Source organism: Eriocheir sinensis, chromosome 7 (genome assembly GCF_024679095.1).
Source record: "Eriocheir sinensis breed Jianghai 21 chromosome 7, ASM2467909v1, whole genome shotgun sequence".
Classification (NCBI taxonomy): domain Eukaryota; kingdom Metazoa; phylum Arthropoda; class Malacostraca; order Decapoda; family Varunidae; genus Eriocheir; species Eriocheir sinensis.
This window is the reverse complement of record NC_066515.1, coordinates 20,195,217-20,219,899: the sequence shown is the minus strand read 5'-3', so window position 1 is coordinate 20,219,899 and position 24,683 is coordinate 20,195,217. Positions and strand designations below refer to the sequence as shown.

The following is a 24,683-nucleotide window of genomic DNA, read 5'->3' as shown; positions in this document are numbered from 1 at the left end:
GGTTAATAATTTCCCAATGTCATTTTAGTATAGACGTGTTTTCTCTTTCGCTCATAGTTTGGACTTATTTAGAGAGGAAATATATCAAAAGATATTGTGGACTTATTTGAACAGGAAAAAGTATATGAAGGAAAACACCTGGTCGTAAAGTCTTGTATGTCATGTATATTTGATTCGTGTATATATGTACAGTAACAAAAGCTAGGATCCATTTGATCGTACAACAACAGCACTGAAACAAAACGGATGTGACACAAAAATGACAGAAACTAACAAGACCTCCGTGGCTGTTAATCGGATATATAAATTAACGGCATTTTAGAACACGAAGTTGAGTCTTTTCATCTGCGTGGGGTATATCTGCCTATTCGTACGTACTTTTTCTAGTTCATATTAATTTTGAGTGATGAAAACTAATCTAAATATATGAGGTGAAGTTACACTAAAAAATGTCTGTTCTTTGTTATTACATAGATCATTTTCATACCATTTTCATTTTCATATTTTCGTTTTCACACCATTTTCATACCATTGTCATTTTCATATTTTCAATTTCATACCATTTTCATACCATTGTCATTTTCATATTTTCATTTTCATACCATTTTCATTTTCATACCATTTCCATTTGCATTCCATTACGTATTTCATTTTCATTCAGCTTAAATTACCATAAAAAATGCTTATCACTCAATTCTTTGCCATTACGTAATCATTTTCACACGTCTACACAATTTTCCGAAGCCGTTTTTTCTGCAAGCTAAATACTCATGAAAACAGTGTACACCAACAGGCCAAAACACCCTTCACTATAAATACACAAAATTCATAACTCATCCAAGTGAAGCAATATGATAAACTTGCATTGTAGGAACTTTCATTATATTTACCATTGATTTGTGCTAACGGAACCTTCCCTCCTCATTAGACGCTTTTAAGTACATAGTAGTAATAATAATAAGACAGTTAGTGTTAGTCACGTACTTACAAAACTTACGTCTACCCTCATCCCCTTATCTGGTAACAAGTGTATCGTTAACAAAAAGCTAAGTCTAGGAAGAGGTTTGCTTAAGACTATTATATGCCCATTAATGCTAACATCTATAGTGTGTTCTGGTGAGAAGTCTTTTACGTCAGTCACCCATGATAACCTAACTTCTACTCCCTTTTATATACAAGAATAGAAGGAAGATGTTTATTATTCATTATGTTAGGTAGTTGGAGTTTACGGTCCAGAAAAAAATGAATTACCTTTCGTCGCTACCCGAAAACTCAACTCCGAGAATTCCAACTTAATAACAGTACCCCAAAATTGTCTCTCATTGCTATTTAAACACCGACGATTCCCGAGATTCCTGACCAAGTAACATTACCCCAAATTGCTTTCCTTGTTAACTGAAAACTGACGATTCCTGAAATTCCAAAAATAACAACATAACCTCAAATTACCTTCACAAATTACCTTTTTAAAAACTGACGATTCCCAAAATTCCAGACTTACCATTACCCCAAATTACTTTTAGCACTAACTAAATAATGATGAATCCTGAAATTCTAAATATAACATTATTACCCCAAATTACTTTCATTATTAACTAAAAAAAATGATTCCCAAAATTCCAATATATTACATTACTCCAAATTACTTTTACCACTAACTAAAAAACAAAGATTCCCAAAATTTCAAATATAGCAAAATTACCCAAAACTACTTTTATCGTTTACTTAAACTGACAATTCCCGAAATTCCAGAAAAAAACAAAATTACCCCAAATTACTTTCATTATTAACTAAAAACTGACGATTCCAGAAATTCCAGAAACAACGATATCCAAAATTACTTTCATCGTTAACAAAACAACCATTCCCAAAATTCCAGAAACGACATCACAACCCCAAATCACTTTTAACGTTAAGTGAAAACCGACGATTCCAGAAATTCCAGAACTAGCAACATTACCCCAGAACTGGCCTCCGTAAGAAACACAAACAGACGAACACAAAAAGACCCATTCTAACACTAACACAAAGGCAGTGGATGCATAAGGTTCCCCAGGTCCATGTGTTTCCGAAAAGCAACACAAACCGAGATCAGGAAGAACACATTTTCCGCAACACAGGATGACGCAACGCAACACTATCACCCAATGTTCTGTTTATGTATTTGTGTTGCCGGGAAAAAATACACAAACTGAAGTAGAGAAGTACACTCAACCCTCGATTTAACAGATTAAAAAGGGGGAAGGGTGGACCGTTGCTTGAAGATACATACGATAAATACCAGTATACAATAAAATTACAGTCCTCCCTCAAATAGTACGGTTTCCAATAGTTCAGTTACGGTTTTATATGGATTGTCATAGAAGATCCTTTAGGATTTTTAAATTTCCTGCTCATTGGGATATTTAAAAATCCTTAAAAATCTTCTTAGAAAATCCACATAAAACCAAAACCGAACTATTGGAAACTGTACTATTTGAGGGACGACTGTACTATTAAAAAAAAAACTGAAAATGATACCGACAAACTTTATAATAAACGTAGGTATACAGTTCTTTCATTGTGTATGTTGTCTGCACGTTATCTGTACAGTAATTAAAGAAAAACATTGTACATGCAGCACAATGCAACACTATCATCCGTGCTTCAGTTTTTTTGCATTTGTGTTGCCGTGAAAAAGAAACACATTGCCGTAGAGAAGTAAAGCAAAAAACATTCTCCCTGCAACACAAGGCAGCAATGTACACTTCCAGTCCTCCCTTTAGTTACTCATGTGTTTGTGGAAGTGTTGCTGAAAATACGCAAACCAACATACAAATAGAACACAAACTACTCGCAGCAACACAAAACATCACAATTAAAAACACTTCTCCCTTAGTTATTGATGTGATTGTTTTGCTTCATTTTAAACATACTTGGCAGGGAAGAAACACAAACTGACATAAAGAAACACAAAATGACATAAAGAAACACAAAATGACAAAGAAACACAAAATGACATAAGAAACACAAAATGACAAAGAAACACAAAATGACAAAGAAACACAAAATGACATAAAGAAACAAAATGACATACGAAACACAAAATGACATAAGAAACACAAAATGACATACGAAACACAAAATGACATAAGAAACACAAAATGACATCAGAAACACAAACTGAGGAAGAAACACAAACTCCTCGCAACACAAAACAACACAACAATACTCTTCCATCTTTAAGTATTCCTATATTTGTGTTGCTTCAGTTTGGCAATACTCTACTGGAAATAAATAAACAGATTGAAGAACTAACACTATCTTCTCACAACACAATGCAACACAAAACACAACACAACCACTTCCACTTTGACACTTGATATTCTTGTAGGTACAGTTTTGACGAGCCCTGAGAACCATAAATATTAAATAGTATGTGAATAAAATTAGTCAGGAAACACAAAATCATAACCAGGTCACAACACTAGGCAGCAACACTTGTCAATATTCCTACTTCGGTTAGTTTTGTGTTTCTAGAAGTGTTGCTTGTGGTCTAACTTGTTCCAAGGAGTAAAAATAATAAGGAAATTGATCGTAAAAAACTCACTCTTCTTTCTAGCAACACAGCAACACTACCACTCCTGCCTCAAGTGTTTCGTTTCCTTTAGGTGTGTTGCTTTAGCTGGGACATTTCTAGAGGCATCAAAAACAAAGAACAGAAGTTAAATAAATAGAAATATGTAAAAAAAACACCTTCGCAACACAGTCCAGCAACTCAAACACCCATGGCTTGGTTGTTTGTGTGTTTTTAGAGGTGTTGCTTTAGCTTAGACTTCTCCAGAGGCATAAATAATATCTTTAAGTTAGAAAAGAAAGCATAGTTACCCCTTCCTGCCCTCACAACACAACCCAGCAACACTACCATCCCTGCCTCAGTTGTTTGTGTGTTTATAGAAGTGTTGTGTAAGCTTCGATGTTTCCAAGGTATCAAAACATCGAAAATAAGTTTAAAGAATATAAATAGTTACCCAAAAAACATTCTTACCCCCTCTGCAACACAACCCTGCAACACTACCATCCCTACCTCAGTTGTTTGTGTGTTTATAGAAGTGTTGTGTTAGCTTCGATGTTTCCAAGGCATCAAAAACATAGAATATAAGTTAAAAGAATATAAATAGTTACAAAAAAACATTCTTACCCCCTCTGCAACACAACCCAGCAACACTACCATCCCTGTCTTAGTTTTATATGTGTTGCTGTAGCTTAGACATTTCCAAGGTATCAAAAACATAGAATATAAGTTAAATGAATATAAATAGTTACAAAAAACACATTCTTACCCCCTCTGCCCTCTGCAATACAACCCAGCAACACTAACATCCCTGCCTCATTTGTTTTTGTGTTTATAGAAGTGTTGCATTAGCTTCGACGTCTTCAAGGTATCAAAACATAGAATATAAGTTTAAAGAATATAAAGTTACAAAAAACACATTCTTACCCCCTCTGCCCTCTACAACACAACCCAGCAACACTACCATCCCCGCCTCATTTGTTTTTGTGTTTATAGAAGTGTTGCATTAGCTTCGACGTCTCCAAGGTATCAAAACATAGAATATAAGTTTAAAGAATATAAATAGTTACAAAAAACACATTCTTACCCCCTCTGCCCTCTGCAACACAACCCAGCAACACTACATGCCCCACCCTAGTTGTTTATGTGTTTGTATAGGTGTTGCTTGAGTTTGGGCATGTTCTGGGGTGAGTAGATACACTTGTGGCACTTGAGGGGCTGGTCCAGGAGCTTCTCCCCAGCGATGGGCGTCATGGTCACCACCATGCCCCGCTCCTCCAGGCACCGAATCACGTCTGGAGGCAAGGACTCAGTTTCAAGATGGTGGATGTGTAATGTACAAGAAAATTTTATTTGTTAGACAGAAATGATAAATTACAATGAAATAAAGGTGGTACCTTCACTGTCCAGGAAGTATCTGGTGTTGAAGGAGTTCCAGTGTCGCTTGGTCTTGAGGCACGGGGAGTCAAAGTCCTGGCTGATCATGTGCAGGTGCAGCTGGGACATGCTGGGGATGGCGTGGTAGCCGTACCTGTGGAGAAACATGCATAAGAACTATATTCAACATGAAGCTCAGATAACAAGAGCAACAACTAAGACATGGGTGTCCAGAGGGGGGCAAGGGGGGGATTTGCCCCCTTGGAAATCTTTTGTGTTCCCATTCACACTTGTTTGAAAGTTATAACAGAAATTAATTTTCAAACCTTGGTGCTGCAGTTAATGGTAACTCTGGGTGCCATTGCCTTGTGGTTGGTCTATGAAAATATGAACTGTGATGTATATATGTACAGGACCTGAAACATATGGACTCTGCCCCCTTGAAAAAAATCCTGTGAATGCCCCTGAACTAAGATATAAGCAATAATGTATTCTTCAAAAGTACACAAAAAGGCCCACCCACCTGAACTCCACATGAGGGTACTTGGTGGCCAGGAGGTGGCACTGTTCCTGCATGTAGCGCAGCAGCTCACTCTGCTCCCTCTTGAGCGCCTTCAGGTTGGGCACGTTGATCTTGGGGATGGCCAGGAAGTGGTGCCGGGCCTGGAACACAACCACCAATACCTTGTAACCACCAGGGATATTTTTAATAGTAGTATTCTAGCACCACCAGTATTTCTCTGCAACACCATCAGTAATACTTTTTAACACTAATAATACTCTACCTTCACCAATAACTCTTTGTAAAATCACCAGTAACACTAAAACTCAGTACTCTTAACACCAGTTTTTAATAGTTTAGTAATAGCCTTTAACACCACACCACCAGTAATACTTTAAACCATCTAGCACCACCAGTAATACTTTAAACCATCTACCACCACCAGTAATACTTTAAACCATCTAGCACCACCAGTAATACTTTAAACCATCTACCACCACCAGTAATACTTTAAACCATCTAGCACCACCAGTAATACTTTAAACCATCTAGCACCACCAGTAATACTTTAAACCATCTAGCACCACCAGTAATACTTTAAACCATCAAGCACCACCAGTAATACTTTAAACCATCTACCACCACCAGTAATACTTTAAACCATCTAGCACCACCAGTAATACTTTAAACCATCTAGCACCACCAGTAATACTTTAAACCATCTACCACCACCAGTAATACTTTAAACCATCTACCACCACCAGTAATACCTCTCTCATACATTCATATTCCATTCCTTTCTTTTATCTAGTAACTATTTTAACTTCATTCTTTTTTTTTTGATCTATGTATTCACCTGTACCATATTTATTCATCTATTTATTCATTCACCTGTATTAATTTATTTGTATTTATCATTATTATTGTTTCACACCTGTATACCTTCATATTTAATCAAAGGTGTAAATCATTGAACACTATATCATATGACCTTGACTTTCCCTCACAGGTGTTTAATTAGCCTACAGGTAACTTAATTCACACCTGTATATCTTCACCATTCTTAATTAAAGGTGTAAGTCATTTAACACTATCATATAACCTTTACTTTCCCTCACAGGTGTTTAATTAGCCTACAGGTAACTTAATTCACACCTGTATATCTTCACCATTCTTAATTAAAGGTGTAAGTCATTTAACACTATCATCTAACCTTTACTTTCCCTCACAGGTGTTTAATTAGCCTACAGGTAACTTAATTCACACCTGTATATCTTCACCATTCTTAATTAAAGGTGTAAGTCATTTAACACTATCATCTAACCTTTACTTTCCCTCTCAGGTGTTGAATTAGTCCACAGGTAACTTAATTCCCACCTGCATATCTTCACCATTCTTAATTAAAGGCTATTTCCTTTTTATTCTTTTCTTTTCTTCCTATTTTGTTGTTTTCTTGCCTTATATTTCCTTCAAACACTCTTATTTTCTTATTATTTTTTTTCTTTTCTTATCCATTTTCTTATTATTATCATTATTTTCTTTTCTTATTTTGTTGTCTAGTTCCCTTATATTTCCTACAAACATTCTTATTTTCTTATGATCTTCCTTCCTTAACAAACAGCTATTATTAAACCAGCCTTGACAATACTTAAACATTTACTCCAATTAAAATGTCAAAATCATGCCTCAGAAACAATTAAATCAGGATTCGTTGCTAATTAACATAACTTTTAATTTCCCCTCATTATGCTGTCTGGCTGCCCTCACTCATCAAGGAAGTTATTAACAGCACAATTTTGGTGATGTTTGATAATTTCTCTCTAACTTCAGCCTGAAATCGTGCCTACACTCACTTATTTTCTTCGTTTTATCACTAAACTAAAAGCCAGCATTTTTTTTCTTTAACTTCCAGGCTCTATGTAAACCATCTGACAGCCTATTTCCCCTCACACAGCCATTATTCAACCACTCCAGGCCATTCATAAAGTTAATAAACCACAATACAATTAATTCTTATATTCCAGGCCTTAATTTTGCTCCCAGGCTCTGTTTACACCATCTGACAGCCTATTTCCCCTCACACAGCCATTATTCAAACACTCCAGGCCATGCATAATGTTAACAAACCACAATACAATTAATTCTTATATTCCAGGCCTTAATTTTCCTCCCAGGCTCTGTATACACCATCTGACAGCCTATTTCCCCTCACACAGCCATCATTAAACCACTCGTAACCGTACATAATGACTTTTTCAAACATGAGATTAAAATTATGCTTCTAAACCCATAATTCTTCCATGACAACCTTTTTCTTTTACTCCCAGGCTCTATATACACCATCTGACAGCCTCTTCTCCCTCTCACATTCAATATTCAGCCACTCCAGACCGTACATAATACTTATAAACCCAAATATAGTTAATTATTTACTTTACACTTTATTCCCAGGCTCCTACACCATCTGACAGCCTCTTCCCCCTCACACATTCAATATTCAGCCACTCCAGACCGTACATAATGACTTTTTCAAACCTGACATTAAAATTAAGCTTCTATTCCTCCATGACAACTTTTTTCTTTTACTCCCAGGCTCTATATACACCATCTGACAGCCTCTTCCCCCTCACACAGCCATATTCAGCCACTCCAGACCGTACATAATACTTATAAGCCCAAATATATCACTTAAACCGCTCTTTTGAACACGTATCTCGCATTGCGGACGCGGCGGTGACATGTAAACACGTGTCATGAACGCGAAGCCGCACGTCAAAGAACACTCGCCCGTTTAATATCACGAGACACAAGAGAAAATCGGACTTTATTGCGGGAACAAGAGAGTCCACAGTCCACAGTCACCGCCAGGGCCCCCAGTGCACCCTTTTACATGCGCTTTTTCACCTTCGGGTACTTGTCCTTGATGATGACGACCCGCTCATCCGAAGCCTCGATCAAGTTGGGGTCGTTCATGGACGCCAACAGCCCCTGAGACCAGTGTCCTTTCTTAGGCGGAGGCTGAGAACAGGAGTCACTGGCGGCCCTCTTCACTGGTTTGTTGGCCGCCATCTTTGTGTGTGTTCCTCTGGCTCCTCCTCCTCTCCCTCTCCCTCTCTGGCTCCTCCTCTCCTCCTCCTCCCTCTCCCTCCCTCCTCTGCTCTCTCTCCCAACGCCATATCTCTCCCTCTCCCTCCCTCCTCTAACGTCATCAGCCTCCCCTTCCCTCCCTCCTCTCCTCTCTCTCTCCCAAAGCCATCTCCTCCTCCTCCTCTCCCGTCCTTCCATCTCCCTCCTCTCCTCTCCCTCCTCCAGCCACTCCCCGTCTCTCTTTATCTCTACCTCCTCCTCCTCACTCTCCCTTTCCTCCTCCTCCTCCTCCTCCTCCTCTTTCTCTCTTTATTCATTCTCTTTGCTTCCTCTTCCTTTCTCCCTCCTCTCTTTTCTTCTCTCCGTTTCCTCTTTATTCAGCTTTTCTTTTTCTCCCTTCTTCCTTTCTCTTTATTCTTCCTCCTCACCGTTTCTCACTCTCCCTTTCTCCTCCCTTTTTTTTTTTTTTACTTTACTCCCTTTTTTTCTCCTCTCTCCCTTCCTTCACCCTCCCTTTTCTTCCTTCTCTTGACATACATTCATTCTTTTCTTTTATCTTTGTTTCTTTTCTTTCTTTTCATTCCAATATCCCTTCCCGTGCTCTTTAATTATTCTCTCTCTCTCTCTCTCTCTCTCTCTCTCTCACACACCATCATATGTTTTTCGATCGTCTGAGAGAGAGAGAGAGAGAGAGAGAGAGAGAGAGAGAGAGAGAGAGAGAGAATTATCGATTATATAATTATCACTAGGTATGTCATCCGTATTACCAAGGACAGCACTTGACACGCATATATACATAAACCTCTATAACCAATGTACGAGAGAGAGAGAGAGAGAGAGAGAGAGAGAGAGAGAGAGAGAGAGAGCGCACCTGGTATGGACCCTGGGGCAAGTCTTGATATAAGTGAAACCGTGGAACAAGTGCGTGGGTAAATATGCCTCAGCTGGTCCATTAGATAATAAAAAAAAAGACCATTATATGACAACCGCTCGGTCCTGCAAGCTGGTGGTATATTCACAGATGCTTCCTTCCGCCTCTCTCTCTCTCTCTCTCTCTCTCTCTCTCTCTCTCTCTCATCATCTATTTCCTACGGCCAAAAATGAGATCAGTCAGGTTATAATGAGTCTTCTTTTAGGTTCATGGTAAAGAAGAAAGGTCAAACTACCAGAAGGGTCATGAAGCTACCCCTGGAAATGCCCACAACTCCTATGAAAGACTTTTAAAATATGTGCAAGAATATTTGGCCCACTTACATGCTTAGGTCCTGCCAAAATCACTGAGCATATATAATTATCTTTTGGACTTACTGATATCCTCACAGCGCCTTTGAAAGCATGGAAACAAAGGCTTATGTGTGAAAATAAGGCACTGGAGAGAATAAATCAATGATGCATGAAGGCTGTTATATCACTGGACTTAATTAATGGCTGGACGTTAACCTTTTGGCCTTACTAACATACCCTCGGCGCCTTTGAAAGCATGGAAACAAAGGCTTATGTGTGAAAATAAACCATTGGAGAGAAGAAATTAATGGTGGACGAAGGAAGGCTGTTATATCACTGGACTTAAATCATGGTTGGACGTTAACCTTTAGCCTTACTAACATACCCATAGCGCCTTTGAAAGCATGGAAACAAAGGCGTATGCGTGAAAATAAAGCATTGAAGAGAAGAAATAGATGGTGGACGAAGGAAGGCTGTTATATCACTGGACTTAAATCATGGCTGGACTTTAACCTTGGCCTTACTAACATACCCTCGGCGCCTTTGAAAGCATGGAAACAAAGGCTTATGTGTGAAAATAAAGCATTGGAGAGAAGAAACGAATGATGCATGAAGGCTGTTATATCACTGGACTTAAATCATGGTTGGACTTTAACCTTGGCCTTACTAACATACCCTCGGCGCCTTTGAAAGCATGGAAACAAAGGCGTATGCGTGAAAATAAAGCATTGGAGAGAAGAAATAGATGGTGGACGAAGGCTGTTATATCACTGGACTTAAATCGTGGCTAGACTTTAACCTTGACCTTTTTAACAACCCCACAGCGCCATTGAAAGCATGGAAACAAAGGCTTGTGTGAAAAGAATGCAATGTAGACAAAAACTGCATGATGGTGGTTGAGACATGGACAGGATTTCATGGGTGGATTTAAAACTTTTAGACTCACACCCACACCCACAGCGCCTTTGAAATCATCGAAACAAAGACTTGTGTGGTAAAGAAAGACAAAGAAAAAGGAAAAAACTAATTGGTGGATGAGACACGGATGAAGTTTGACTCATTAACTGTATTTCATGGGTGGATTTAAACCTTATAGATTCACTCATACACCCACAGCGCCTTTGAAAGCATATTAACAAAGCTTATGTGGTAAAGAAAGACAAAGAAGGAAAAAAAAATAATGGTGGATGAGACACGGATGAAGTTTGACTAAGTAACTGTATTTCATGGGTGGATTTAAACCTTATAGGCTCTCTCACACACCCGCAGCTCCTTTGAAATCACAGAAACAAAGCTTATGTGGTAAAGAAAGACACAGAGGATGAAGCTGATGGTGGGTGGATCATTCTCCTCTCTTCTCCTCCATTCCTGTTATTTTATTTCTCTTCTTTTCCTTCTTGTTTTTTTATCTCCCCCTCTTTCTCTTGTTCCCTTCTCTCTTCTCTCCATTTGCTTTCTTTTTTTCTCTTCATCTCTCCCTTTTGTTTCCTCTCATGGGTGGATTTAAACCTTATAGACCCACTCATATAACCCACAGCGCCTTTGAAATCACAGAAACAAAGACTTATATGGTAAAGAAAGACAAGAAGAAGCTGTGGATGTGTGGGTTGGTAATGTGGGTTGACTCCTTAACCATGACTCGCAATATCTGTAGCTATCTTATTTTCCTCTTGTTCACTCTCTGCCAGATTAATTGGGGGTGAGATAAGGAAGGGAGGGAGGGAGGGAACATGGAGGGGGACGGGAGGGAAGAAGAAGGAAGGGAGGGGAGGAGGAAGAGAGGGAACAGGAAGGAAGGGAAGGAACTGGGAAGGAAGGGAGGGAACAGAGAGGCAGGGAGGAAAGAATGAGGAAGAGAGGGAACAGGGAGAAAGGTAGGGAAGACGAAGGGAGGGAACATGAAGGAAGGGAGAGAACCAGGAAGGGAGGGAACAGAGAGAAAGGAAGGGAACAGGGAGGAAGGGAGAGAACAGAGAGAAAGGAAGGGAACAAGGAGGAAGGGAGAGAACAGGGAAGGAAGGGAGGGAAGGAAGAGAACAGGGAAGGAAGGGAGGGAACAAGGAGGAAGGGAGGGAAGAAGAAGGAAGGGAGGGAAGAAGAAGGAAGGGAGGGAATGGATATATAGCTAAAAATTCCCTTCTGTCCGTTGACCATAAGTATTTCAGGCATATAAACTGTAACCAAGTCCTCCTCCTCCTCCTCTTCCTCCTCCTCCTCCTCTTCCTCTTCCTCCTCCTCCTCCTCTTCCAGCAGCTTCCCGAGAAATAAATGATGTAAACGAATCTTCCCTGGAATGTCAGATGCGAGTTAGATGAAAATACGTGTGGATGAATTCTTATGAAACACTGTTATCTTCAAGGGAATGGCATAAGAGTGTTTCTGTTTCCTCTTATCTCCTCGTACTGGCGCAGACAAGGGTGATGATAGCACTGGGATTGATAAGCATTACCAGGCCTTAAAGGAGAAGTCGAAAAAGAGGCGTTCCGGTGTCCTTTTTGTCTTTTCTATTGATAAAAGTAAAGGGATTATTTTTCCCTAAGTCACCCCTCATCCCTTCCTCCTCCTCCTCCTCCTCTTCTTCCTCATGGCGAGTTGGCGGCTATGAATATTTGAATCTTTTCCCTATTTTCCCACTTAAACCAATCCCCAAACCAACCCCAATACACTCAAACAATAGAAAAAGGATTAAAGTTTATTCTCCAAGTGGTAAATGGGGTAGATAAAGGCGATAAATGGTGAAAAACAGGTAAAATGTGGAGCCATGGCGGGCTTTGGCAATGGTCACTGGATCTAGGACGTCCTCTCCACTTTCAGTTCCCAGTGCTTGTAAAATCGTCGTCGTGGTGGCATTTAAGCAAGGAATCCCCCATTATACCCCTTGGAATACACTATAGTAACGCAGAATCCACGGGAGCTTGAAATTGAGGCCATACAGAAGCCAGGGAGTGAATGAAAACCCAAAAAAGTGATAAATTTGAGCCCTCAGAGGAGTCCTGGTGGCGGGTCGTGGCTGGTATTTCTTGTCATAATTCCACACTGAACACCATTTAGCTATTAACCGCCGTGGAAATACCAACTAGAAGGTTCTGAGTGTGCAATGGCGAGGGTGTGAAGGCTCCTGGCACCCTGGGAAAGGAGGAATTGGGCCTTGAAGAGAGAGGAAGGAGATCGTTAAGAAATGGAGAGGAAAAAGTCAGGTGTGTGTGAGAGAAACTTCCCTCCTCTTTAGACCCCTCCAGACCACCTCCAGACCCCCTCCCGGCTTCGATGATAAGGTAAGTACAATTATCAACCATTTTTCTACCTTACATAACCATAGGGAAAGCTAGAATGCCGTAGAAAGGGAATAAATGAGTAAAAAGTGGAACGTGTGTAGCTTGAATCCGTGTGTGAAACTGACATTTTAAGCTCTCATACCTCACCTGACACTCTCCCAGGTTAATTAAACAGGTGAGAAGGATGCTGTACTCTTTATCTCACCGTATTAGGCGTTTGAGAAGGCTAGAAGGCCATAGGGAAGGAAAGGAAAGCAAAAAAGAAAGGAGGTTAAGAACAGACGTGTATAGAATCTGACATTTTAAGCTCTCATATCTCACCTGACACTCTCCCAGGTTAATTAATCACATGAGAAGGATGCTGTACTCTTTATCTCACTATATTAGGCGTTTGAGAAGGCAAGAAGGTCATAGGAAAAGAGGTTAAGCAAATGAGAAGAAGGCCAGTGCTAACTTGTAGACATTTTAACCTGTCATATCTCACCTGACACTCTACCAGGTTAATTAGACAGGTGAGAAGGATGCTGTACTATTTATCTCACTGTATTAGGCGTTTGAGAAGGCTAGAAGGCCATAGGGAAAGAGGCAAAGCAAATAATGAAAGGAGGCCAATGTTACGTGTATAGAACCTGTCATTTTAACCTATCCTAACTCACCTGACACTCTCCCAGGTTAATTATACAGGTGAGAAGGATGCTGTACTCTTTATCTCCCTGCATTACGTGTTTAAGAAGAAAAGAAAGTGATGGAAATGGCCTAAAACGAGGAATTCAATGGCCGTGTATATTTAAGAGAAACCATATATACTTTTCTTGATCATCTTTCAAGGCTTTCCCAGTTATGTGCCAAGGTAAAAACGATTATAAAAACCTCGTTAACCTATTTATACCTCGTTAATCTATTTATTTGACGTTGGGGAGGATGGGGAAGGCAGGGGAAGGGCTTGACATAAAAGAGTTCCCCTCAGCCATGTGATTTTACTTATTTATTTATGTATTTTATTTTATTTTATTTATTTGGCATGTGGGGAGGCTGGGGAAGGTAAGGGAAGTGTTGGGGAAATTGGGGAAGGGTTGGGTTAGGCCTAGATATAAAGAACTCCCCCAGCCATGTAATTTTATTTATATTTATTTTATCTTACTTATTTTATTTGGCTTGTGGGGAGGCTGAGAAGGGTAAGGGGAGTGTTGGGGAAATTGGGGAAGGGTTGGATTAGGCCTAGATATAAAGAACTCTCCCAGCCATGTCATTTTATTTGTATTTATTTTATCTTACTTATTTTATTTGGCTTGTGGGGAGGCTGAGAAGGGTAAGGGGAGTGTTGGGGAAATTGGGGAAGGGTTGGGGTAGGCCTAGATATAAAGAATTCTCCCAGCCATGTCATTTTATTTGTATTTATTTTATCTTATTTATTTTATTTGGCTTGTGGGGAGGCTGGGGAAGGTAAGGGAAGGGCTGGGGAAGGCAGGTCACAAAAGAACTCGCCCAGCCATGTGATTTTACTTATTAACTTATTTTATTTATTTTATTTATTTTAGTTGGCATGTGGGGAGGATGGGGAAGGGTAGGGAGGACTGGACTCAATAGAATTCCCCCCAGCAATGTGATTTTATTTATTTATTTACTTATATATTTATTTTATTTATTTGGCTTGTGGGGAGGATGGGTAAGGTAAGGGAAGTATTGGGGAAGTCTGGGGAGGGTTGGACATCAAGAATTCCCCCAGCCGTGTGATTTTTTAGGGGTGGTTAGGTGAAGCACAGGTGGTAAGTTGCCTCATTAGCTACAGGTAACACAGGTGCTGCTTATTCACTCCTTCTTTCACTTCTATTTCTCTTTTTTTTCTTCCATTTCTCTCTTCCTTTTTTCCTCTTCTCTTTTCCTCCATTCCTTATTTTCCTGTTTTTTTCTTTCCCTCTTATCTCCTTCCTTTGTTTTCCTCTATTTTTCCTTTCTTTTCTCATTTCTTCTTTTCCTTTTCTCTTTTCCATTTCTCTTGTTTTCCCCCCTTTTCTCTCTCTCTTTCCTCCTGTTCCTTTTCCTTCTCTCCCATTCTCCATTTCTCTTACTTTGTTTCTCTTCTTTTTCTTTTTATCTCCCCCTTTCTTCTCTCTATTGGGTTATTTTTTCTCTGTCTCTCCCTTTTGTTCCCTTCTCTCCTTTCCTTCTCCATTCACTCTTTTCTTTCTTCTCCTTTTTTTCTCCCTTTTCCTCTTGTTCCCTTCTACCCTTCCCATCTCTCCTCTCCTTCCCATTTTCCTTTCCTTTCCTTCTTTCTCTGCCTCTCCTTTTTACTACTACTACTACTACTACTACTACTACTACTTTTTACTTTATATCTTTGCTTAGTGATAATGATGTGTATGTGTGTGTGTGTGTGTATTTAGGTCAAGCAGAGTTCATGACTTTATTAAATACCCGAGTTTAAAAATAAAGAGAAATAAAGATAAAAAGGATTAGAATTGCCTTGTGACTTTGCTCTTTGTGTTTTCTTATTCATTTTCTTACTCCTTGACATTTATTTTTATGGCTATTTGTTTGTATTAGTCTTTTGAAGTGTTCTTACCCCCCAAAATAGGGATTAACATTGTCTATTATATATTATTTCCATAGTTTGTGATATATAAGTTATTTCTCAGTATAGTTAAGAAGGTAAAAATATATATCACCGGGGGAAGAGGAAAGGCAGGAGGATATGAGAGGAGAGGAAAAGTAAAGATGTGTGTGTGTGTGTGTGTGTGTGTGTGTGTGTGTGTGTATGTTAAGTATTTTGTTAAGGCTCTGTTCATACCCACAGATTAATACAATAACAGAATAATACAATAGAATACAATAAATGAAGAAGGTAAGGTAGTAGCAAAAGGAATAATTGATGTGTGAGTCTAGTAAAATGTCCAAGAATATATATATTTGTGGGAGGAAATTATTAAAAATGGATGATTCTTGGTCGAAAACAATCACAGCCCCTGGACTGAAATATTTGAGAGATACAGAAAAACAAAATAACAAGAATATGAAGTGTAGTATGTAGTATTTAAATCACATGAGTATATAGATTTATCAAAATGAAGGATATATATATATTACCACAACAAGAAAATGTGTAACAAAATGAGGTGGAAATATTGAAATAACAGGAATATATGCAGCAAAAAGAAGGATAGGTATATACTATTAAAAGAAGAATATATATGTAGGTAGGAATATAGTATTAAAATAACAAGAATATATTTAGCAAGGTGAAGTAAATATATAATGTGGCACTTGCTAAGAAATGTAAAATGATAATGATAATAATAATAATAATAATAATAATAATAATAACAATAACAAAAATAGACTCCAGGTTTGAGATATATAATGTTAAAAGTGTAATATTGTAGTGTTGTGATTTTGTTGATGTTAGTGAAAATAGTGATGAGTTAAGCAAAAGAAAGACTTTGTATATATAAATAGTGAGGAATTTTACTCTTGCACATATTTCTGGGACTTCTATAAAAATTACTTAATAGCACAGAGAAAGGAAATGATGAAATAATAGAGAGAATAAAGAAGAACAAGAAAATGAGGGTGAGAAGGAATGTGTCCGTTGAAAAAGAGGAAAGAAAAAGAAGAAACAGAAAGAAAGAAGGAAATAAATAAATAAAGAAAGAGAAACAGGCCTTAGAAGAGGTATGAATATGGTGGATAGTGGTAAGAAGGAAGGAAAGAAAGATAGAGAAAGAAAGAAAGCAAAGAAAATAAAGACAGAATAGAGGCATTAGAAGAGGTATAGAAATAAAGTGGATGGTGATAGGAAATAAAGAAAGAAGGAAAAAGAAAGAAAGAGAGAAAGAACAAGAATATAAGGGTGAGAAAGATTGTGTCAGTTAAAAAAAGAGGAAAGAAAAGTAGAAAAGAAAGAAAGAAGGAAAGAAAAGAAAGAAAGATAGATGCCTTAGAGGTAGTATGAAAATAAAATGGATGGTGGTAAGAAGAAAGAAAAGAAAGATAGAGAAAGAAAACAAGCAAAAAAAAGAAGAAAAAAAGAAAAAGATGCCTAAGAAGGGGTAGGAAAATAAAGTGGGTGAAGGTAAAAGGAAATAAAAGAAAGAAAAGAAGAAAGAAAGAGCAAAAAGATAAGGTTGAGAAAGATTGTGTCAGTTAAAAAGAGGAAAGAAAAAGGAGAAAACGAAAGAAAGAAAGAATGAGGCCTTAGAAGGGGTATGAAAGTAAAGTTGATTGTAGTAAGAGGAAATAAAAGAAAGAAATCAAGAAAGAATTAAGAAAGAAAAAGAAAGTTAGCAAGGATGAAAAAATAAAGAGGGTGGCGTTGGTGATTGCAGATGTTAGTGTAGTATTGAAATAAAGATGAATTTTATGAAGTGTCTCCTTGGGGTTTAAATACACAGGCTACACGAATATCTCTATGAAGGAACACAAAGAAAATATTAAATAAAACCACAATATTTTAAAAAGTAGCTGACACGAATATTTTTATGAATACTCTTATGAATATTATATAAAGTAACATGAATAGGTATCAATTTTTATGAAGTATAGTGAATATTTTTATGAATCAGGACTATTTTTGATGAAGTAATCCTTGGTGTTGAATATTTATATACACGAATATTTTTACATCTTTTTATGGTTAGTGCGAATTCTTTTTATATCGCCACTCTTTCATATTAAGTGGAGGGAAAACACACAATATATATTTATCTATCTATCTATCTGCCTGTCTATCTATCTATCTGTGTATATCAACTTTTTTAATTTCCATTTTCTATATTCTTTTTTCTTTTTCATTTCCTCCAGTAACTTTTCCTTTTTTTCTTTCTCTACTTTCTTCATCATTTCTTTTCTTATATTTTCCACTGTTTTGATTTCCTTTTCTTTATTTTCTTTTTATTTTATTTTAACTTCTTTCTCTTCATTTTCTCTTAGTCATATTTTCTATTCTGGTTTTCTATTTTTCTTTGTTTCCTTTTAGTTTTCTCTTCTAACTTCTCTTCCCTTCTCTTCCTCTTTCTCTTCCCTTTGTCTTTTCTTATCTTAATTTGTTTGTTTTTCTCTCTTTCATTGTTTTCCTGTTTCCTGTCTGTCTGTCTTTACTTATTTTCTTTCTTTCCTTTCTTTCTATCCTTCTTTCTTTCATTCTTTCTATCTTCCTTCCTTTTTTCTTTCTCTTTCCTTTCTTATTTCTTTCTCATTCTTTCTTACCTTCCTTTCTATCCTTCTCTCTTTCATTCTTTCTATATTCCTTCCTATTTTCTATCTTTTTCTTTCTTTCTTTGTTTTCTTTTATTCTTTTCTATTTCCTTCTTTATTTATTTCCTTCTTTCTTTTCCTTGTGTTCGTATTTACAGGAATTCATGAACGTAATAGGAAATTTTTTTAGAGAGAGAGAGAGAGAGAGAGAGAGAGAGAGAGAGAGAGAGAGAGAGTTACTAAGAACCTGACTAACATTCTGGAATGTTCCTAGTTCGTGTTCCTGTAAATCTCTCTCTCTTCCTAGAACTAGACATTGAAATACCAGGAACAGCAACAACAACAACAATAATAATAATAATAATAATAATAATAATAATAATAATAATAATAATAATAACAATAATGATATTAATAATAATACTAGTAGTTTTAATTGGAAGATAAAACAAACAAACAAACAAACATACTAATGCACTTTTTGGGGGGGACTTGTAAACTTTCTTCGCGTGAAATTGAGGGAAGAAAAAAAGTTGTCTTGTTTTTTCTTTTTCTTTCTCTTCGTTTTCTTTCTTTTTCCGAAACTTGATGGAAATGGATTTACGATTTTTTTTTGGTTTTAAGTCTTGGAATGTTGAATACAGGAGGAGGAGGAGGAGGATTAGGAGGAAGAAGAAGATGGAGAAGAGGAGGAGGAAGAGAATGGGGATTAGAAGGAGAGAATGGAAGGGGAGAAGGCTTGTTGCTATGGTAAGGGAAGGGGAGTTAAGATGAAGGGAAGTGATGGAAAAGGAAGTGATGGGAAGGGAAGGAAACGGAGTAAAACTTGGTATTGAAATAACGAAGGGAAGGGAAAGGAAGGGAAACGTGAAGGTAAGTGATGGGTAAGGGAAATGGGTAACTGATTCAAGGGGAAGGAAAGGGAGGAAAAGAAGGGGAGGAGAGCTTGTTGTTGAGGTAAGGAAGGGGAGGTAAGTTGAAAGGAAATGATGGGTAAGAGGGAAGGGGAAGGAGGAAAGGGAGGAAAGCCAGTTATTAAGGTAAGGAAGGGAAGGGGAAGGATGAGAGGAAAGGGAGGAAATCTAATGAGGTGACCGTGACAGAATGGAGGAAGGGAAGGAAGGTATGAAGGGGAGGGGGAGGAGGAGGAAAAAGGGGGGCAGGGGTTCTTCCTTTGGGTAAGTGGGTACGAAAAGGGTTTGCTAAGGTCAGGGAGGAAAGGGAGGGAGGGAGGTAAGAAGGGGGGGAGGGGGAGGAGGTAGGTAAAAAGGGGGGGAGGGAGAAGGGGAGCTTGTAGTATTAAGGTAAAGAATGGGAAGAAATTATTATTGTTATTTTCTTTTGAGAGAGAGAGAGAGAGAGAGAGAGAGAGAGAGAGAGAGAGAGAGAGAATGACCTTGAGGAGTATACTGATTATGGCTGTGTATGTGTGTGCGTGTGTGTATGTATGTGTGTGTGTGTGTGTGTAAGATTATAAAAAATATACTTCCATTTTCTTTAATTTTCTTACTTTTTATTATTTTATCAGCATCATCATTGGCATTCCACACACACACACACACACACACACACACACTAGCATGACGAAACCTTGACACAGTAACAGAGAGAGAGAGAGAGAGAGAGAGAGAGAGAGAGAGAGAGAGAGAGAGAGAGAGAGAGAGAGAGAGCAGAATACGTAGGTAGTTATTTTTTTTTCTCTTGTCGAGCTTGTAGTGGGGAATAGGATATGAGAGAGAGAGAGAGAGAGAGAGAGAGAGAGAGAGAGAGAGAGAGAGAGAGAGAGAGAGAGAGAATGAATGAAGGGGATAGACTGGAAGTGAGAGAGGAAGAGAAAAAAAAGAAAGTAAATAAATAAGAGAAGGAGGAAAGAATGAAGAGAGAAAGAGAGGAAAGGAAAAAAAGAATGATTGAGAAATAGAGAAAAGAGAAAAGGGAGAAATGACGGAACTAAATAAAAACAAACAAACAAACAAACTTGAAAGAGGAAGAGGAGGAGGAATAAGAGTAACAATATCTGGGAGTGAACGAAGAGGAGGAAGAGGAGGAGGAGAGAACGAGGAAGAGAGAGAATACTGAATGGGACAGACTAACATAATATCACACATGCATACCTTTAAGACATTAGGAGGAGGAAGAGGAAGAAGAAGAAGAAGAAGAAGAAGAAGAAGAAGAAGGAATAGAGTAACACTAGATAGAAAAGGAGCAGGAGGAGGAAGACAAACGAGAAATATCAATAGTAAGAGAAGAAGAAGAAGAAGATTAAGAAGAAGGAGAAGAACAAGGAATAGATCAACAGTAGATAGGAGGAGGAGGAGGAGGAGGAGGAAGAGGAAGAAGAACTAAGAGAGTATCAGTTGTCAGAAAAGAAGAACAAAACGAGAGTAAAGCAAGAATAAGGAAAAGAAGAAGAGTAAGAAGAAGAACGAGAAAATTAAGAAGAAAAAAAAAGAAGAGGAAGAGGAGGAAGAAGAAGACGACTACGAAAAAGAAGAAGAGAAGGAAGAAGAAGAAAAAGAAGAAGAGGAAGAGGAGGAAGAAGAAAAAGAAAAAAAAAGACGACAACGAAGAAGAAGACGAAGAAGAGGAGGAAGAAGAAGAAGAAGAAGAAGAAATAAGAGGAGGGGACGTAAATCAAGGTGAGCATAGGCGGTTTGAGTCACCTGGCTTTCTGATTAATTAAGCCACAGGTGTGTCCGGGGAAGGTGGCTGTGTAGGTCAGGGGTCACCTTACCTGGCCTCACCTGGGACTTGGGGTTACCTGTGTGGGGATTGGGGTTAATTAGTGATGCTGATGATGGCTGGCTGGTGGTTGTGATGTCATTTTCCTGTTATTTGTTTTGTTTTCTGTTGATTCCTTCTTTCTTTCTCTCTTTCTTTGGTTGTGATGGTGTGATATTTTTGTTTTTGTTTTTCTTTTTTTCCTTCCTTTTTTGTTCTCCTTTTTCTTCTCTCTTTCTTTCTGCTGCCTTTTATAATCTTTTCCTTCTCTTTTTTTCCTTACTTCCTTTTTCTCTTTTCTTGTCTTCTCTCTCTCTCTCTCTCTCTCTCTCTCTCTCTCTCTCTCTCTCTCTCTCTCTCTCTCTCTCTCTCTCTCTCTCTCCCTTCATTTCCGTTTTTCTTGCTCTTCTTCCCCGTTGAGAGAGAGAGAGAGAGAGAGAGAGAGAGAGAGAGAGAGAGAGAGAGAGAGAGGTTTGAGGAATGACCTGACTCACACCTGTTCAATTAATCTCCCCTCCCCCTCCTCCTCTTTCCTCCCTCCTCCTCTTCCTCCTCCTCCTCCTCTTATTTATTTTCCATCACCTTTTTATCGTTTTCTTCGTCTCTTTGCTAAACCTCGCTTCTTTGTGTGTGTGTGTGTGTGTGTGTGTGTGTGTGTGTTTGCATTCCTCATCTTTCCTTTCATTCCACGCTTGAATTTTAATATTAATACTGACATTTATACAAACACACACACACACACACACACACACACACACACACACACACACACACACACACACTGACAGATAGACAAACACACACATAAATACATAGAGACAGTGTGATATATAGATCGACACACACACACACACACACACACACACACACACACACACACACACACACACACACACACACACACACACACCGATCCGTCCCTCGTGCCCGCCATTGTGTAGTCTCAGCGGTGGCCATGTGGCTGAGTGACTACCTGCCGGTCAGGTGTCGAACCCCGCCAGAGGAGCTGAACACTGCCCGCATTGTTACCTGGCCGGAGGAGGAGGAGGAGGAGGAGGGAGGGAGAAAGGGAGAGGTAAAAGAGGGAGTACAGGTGTTATGGATGAATGAGGAGGAGGAGGAAGGGACAGATAAGGGAAAGAAGAGTGGATAAGAAGAGGAGATAAGGAAGGAGAGTATGATGGACGAGAGAGAGAGGAAGGAGGAAGGAAATAGGAAGAGAGAGAGGGGATAAAGAAAGGAAGGGAGGAAGAAGGAGAGGGAGAAGAAAGTGGAGGAAACCAAGTCAAAACATGTTGGAGAGAGAGAGAGAGAGAGAGAGAGAGAGAGAGAGAGATGCTGGGAAAAAAGAAGAGAAGGGAAGAGGAGGAGAGTTACTTTTGATAGGATTAAGGGAGGAGGAGGAGGAGGAGGAGGAGGAGGAGAGAAGACCGGGTTATCTTGTACACTATCCCTTCATGTGTGTGTGTGTGTGTGTGTGTGTGTGTGTGTGTGTGTGTGTGTGCGTTGACCGGACAGCCACCAACCCACCACCGACCCCAAGAAATTTATGATCGTCTCTCTCTCTCTCTCTCTTCATTGTCTTTAATTATTCTTTTATCTCTCTCTCTCTCTCTCTCTCTCTCTTGTTCATTGTCTTTAATTATTCTTTTTATATACAATTACTCGCTGTTTATTCTCTCTCTCTCTCTCTCTCTCTCTCTCTCTCTCTCTCTCTCTCTCTCTCTCTCAAGCAAGCAAGGTAAGTATGTTGTTAAGAGGTCCTCCTATCCTTCCCTCCTCCTCCTCCTGCTCCTCCTTCGTGATAATTATACCTCCTGACCACCACCACCACCACCACCACCATCTTCCTCCTCCTCCTCTCCCTACGACTCCTCCCTCTCCTCGGGGCTACAGGGATTGACTCTCTCTGTCTCTGTCTATCTCTTCACCCTCGGGGAAGTGATGGTAACTGGAGAGAGAGAGAGAGAGAGAGGTCTTTATCTTCCCGCTTTCCTTGCTCTCTCTCTCTCTCTCTCTCTCTCTCTCTCTCTCTCTCTCTCTCTCTCTCATTAAAAGAAGCTTTTTATTCAAAAATAAAGATGTAATACTTCCACTCTACAATAGTTTAGTCAGACCCCACTTGGAATATGCGGTACAGTTTTGGTCTCCCCACCATGCAAAGGACATTGCTAAACTAGGTGTTCAGCGTCGGGCAACAAAAATGATCCCTTCCTTGCGCAATAAATCTTACGAAGAAAGGCTTTCCACCTTTAACATGTTCTCTCTTGAGAAACGTCGCCTCCGAGGAAAACTGATCGAATGTTTTAAAATACTTAATGGTTTCACGAATGTAGACAGATCAGCATTGTTTATGATCGATGACACTTTGCGCACGAGGAACAATAGCGTAAAACTCAAATGTAGACAAGTAAATTCAGACTGCACCAAATTTTTCTTCACCAACGTTGTAGTGCGAGAATGGAATAAGCTTCCACCGTCAGTGGTCCAGTGTAACACGATTGACTCCTTCAAAAACAAGCTCGACCGTCACTTCCAACTTAATCAACTTAATATCAACTAGAGTTGAAATGCATCGTTTTGGAGCCTTCTGATTAATGTAGAATCACTTACGTTTAAGGACAGACCACCTAGTCTGGACCATGGGGTCTGTGTGGTCTGATTTTCTATGTAAATTCTCTCTCTCTCTCTCTCTCTCTCTCTCTCTCTCTCTCTCTCTCTCTCTCTCTCTCTCTCTTTGGAAGGAACCGAACTCTTCCAGTCACCTCAAGACCTGACTCAGCAAGGAGGAGGAGGAGGAGGAGGAGGAGGAGGTTTTCACGTGTGCGGCGCAAAGGAAGAGATGGGAAAGTAACGGTGCGCGCACACACACACACACACACACACACACACACACACGCTTTCTTTATTGAATTTGAACCGGAATTTCGTTTATATGCACTCTCTCTCTCTCTCTCTCTCTCTCTCTCTCTCTCTCTCTCTCTCTCTCTCTACGTACTCTTATCATGACGAAAAAGTCCTTGAAGAAGATCTTAAAAATATTCCTCAGTAGATTTTGAATTAACTTTTAGGGAGAATTTAAACTTTTTCTTAACCATGAGTGAAAATAATAAAAATAATAATGTTTTTTTTTAGTACGGTAACTGTATATATATTTGTACTATGATAGCCTTGAGTGCCGGTATCTATCTATCTATCTGCCTATCTATCTATTTATATATCAGTTTATCTTTTATCTATCTACCTTTCTGTATATATCCTTTTTTACGTGTCTATTTCATTATTATTCTTTACTCTTTATATAGCCTTCAACTTATTTTTCTTCTTCATTCAGTGTAGAAACAACTTTAATTTTTAGGTTTATATCGAATTTTCACATTATTTCAAGTCAATCTTTTTCTTTGTCTATATTTTCATCTATTATCAGTTTGTCTTTATCACTATCTATCAGACTATCTATTTTCCCTCCTATCTTTATTTATTACCTTTTTTTCTGGTAATAGTAAATAAAGGGAAGATAGATTAGATGTATTCTCTCTCCTCGTTTTTTTTTATTTTTTTTTATTGTGTGTGGGTAGAGATTAGTAACTAGGGGAAAGATTTAGTACCGTACCCTCTCTCTCTCTCTCTCTCTCTCTCTCTCTCATTCTTCATTTTTTCTCTATTTCCTTCCTTTCTTTTTACTTATTCCATTCATTCTTCATATTTTTTTTCCTTCATTGACTTTTTCTCTACTTCATTTTAACCTTTC

At 38.7% G+C, this 24,683-nt stretch overlaps 1 protein-coding gene and 1 long non-coding RNA gene across 2 annotated transcripts; both read right to left on the bottom strand.

Annotated features, from left to right (window-relative positions):
- Positions 1-145: 145 nt before the first annotated feature.
- Positions 146-4,215, bottom strand: LOC126994314 (uncharacterized). The gene is made up of 2 exons (XR_007749003.1): positions 4,067-4,215; positions 146-3,913 (listed from the first exon to the last, which is right to left on the bottom strand). It is a non-coding gene; the product is annotated as an uncharacterized LOC126994314 (long non-coding RNA).
- Positions 4,216-4,464: 249 nt separating this feature from the next.
- Positions 4,465-8,525, bottom strand: LOC126994306 (aprataxin-like). The gene is made up of 4 exons (XM_050853636.1): positions 8,337-8,525; positions 5,454-5,593; positions 4,951-5,084; positions 4,465-4,848 (listed from the first exon to the last, which is right to left on the bottom strand). Exons 1-4 carry the CDS (start codon positions 8,499-8,501, stop codon positions 4,688-4,690), a joined length of 600 nt encoding a protein of 199 aa, XP_050709593.1. The 5' UTR covers positions 8,502-8,525; the 3' UTR covers positions 4,465-4,687.
- Between the last annotated feature and the right edge of the window lie 16,158 nt (positions 8,526-24,683).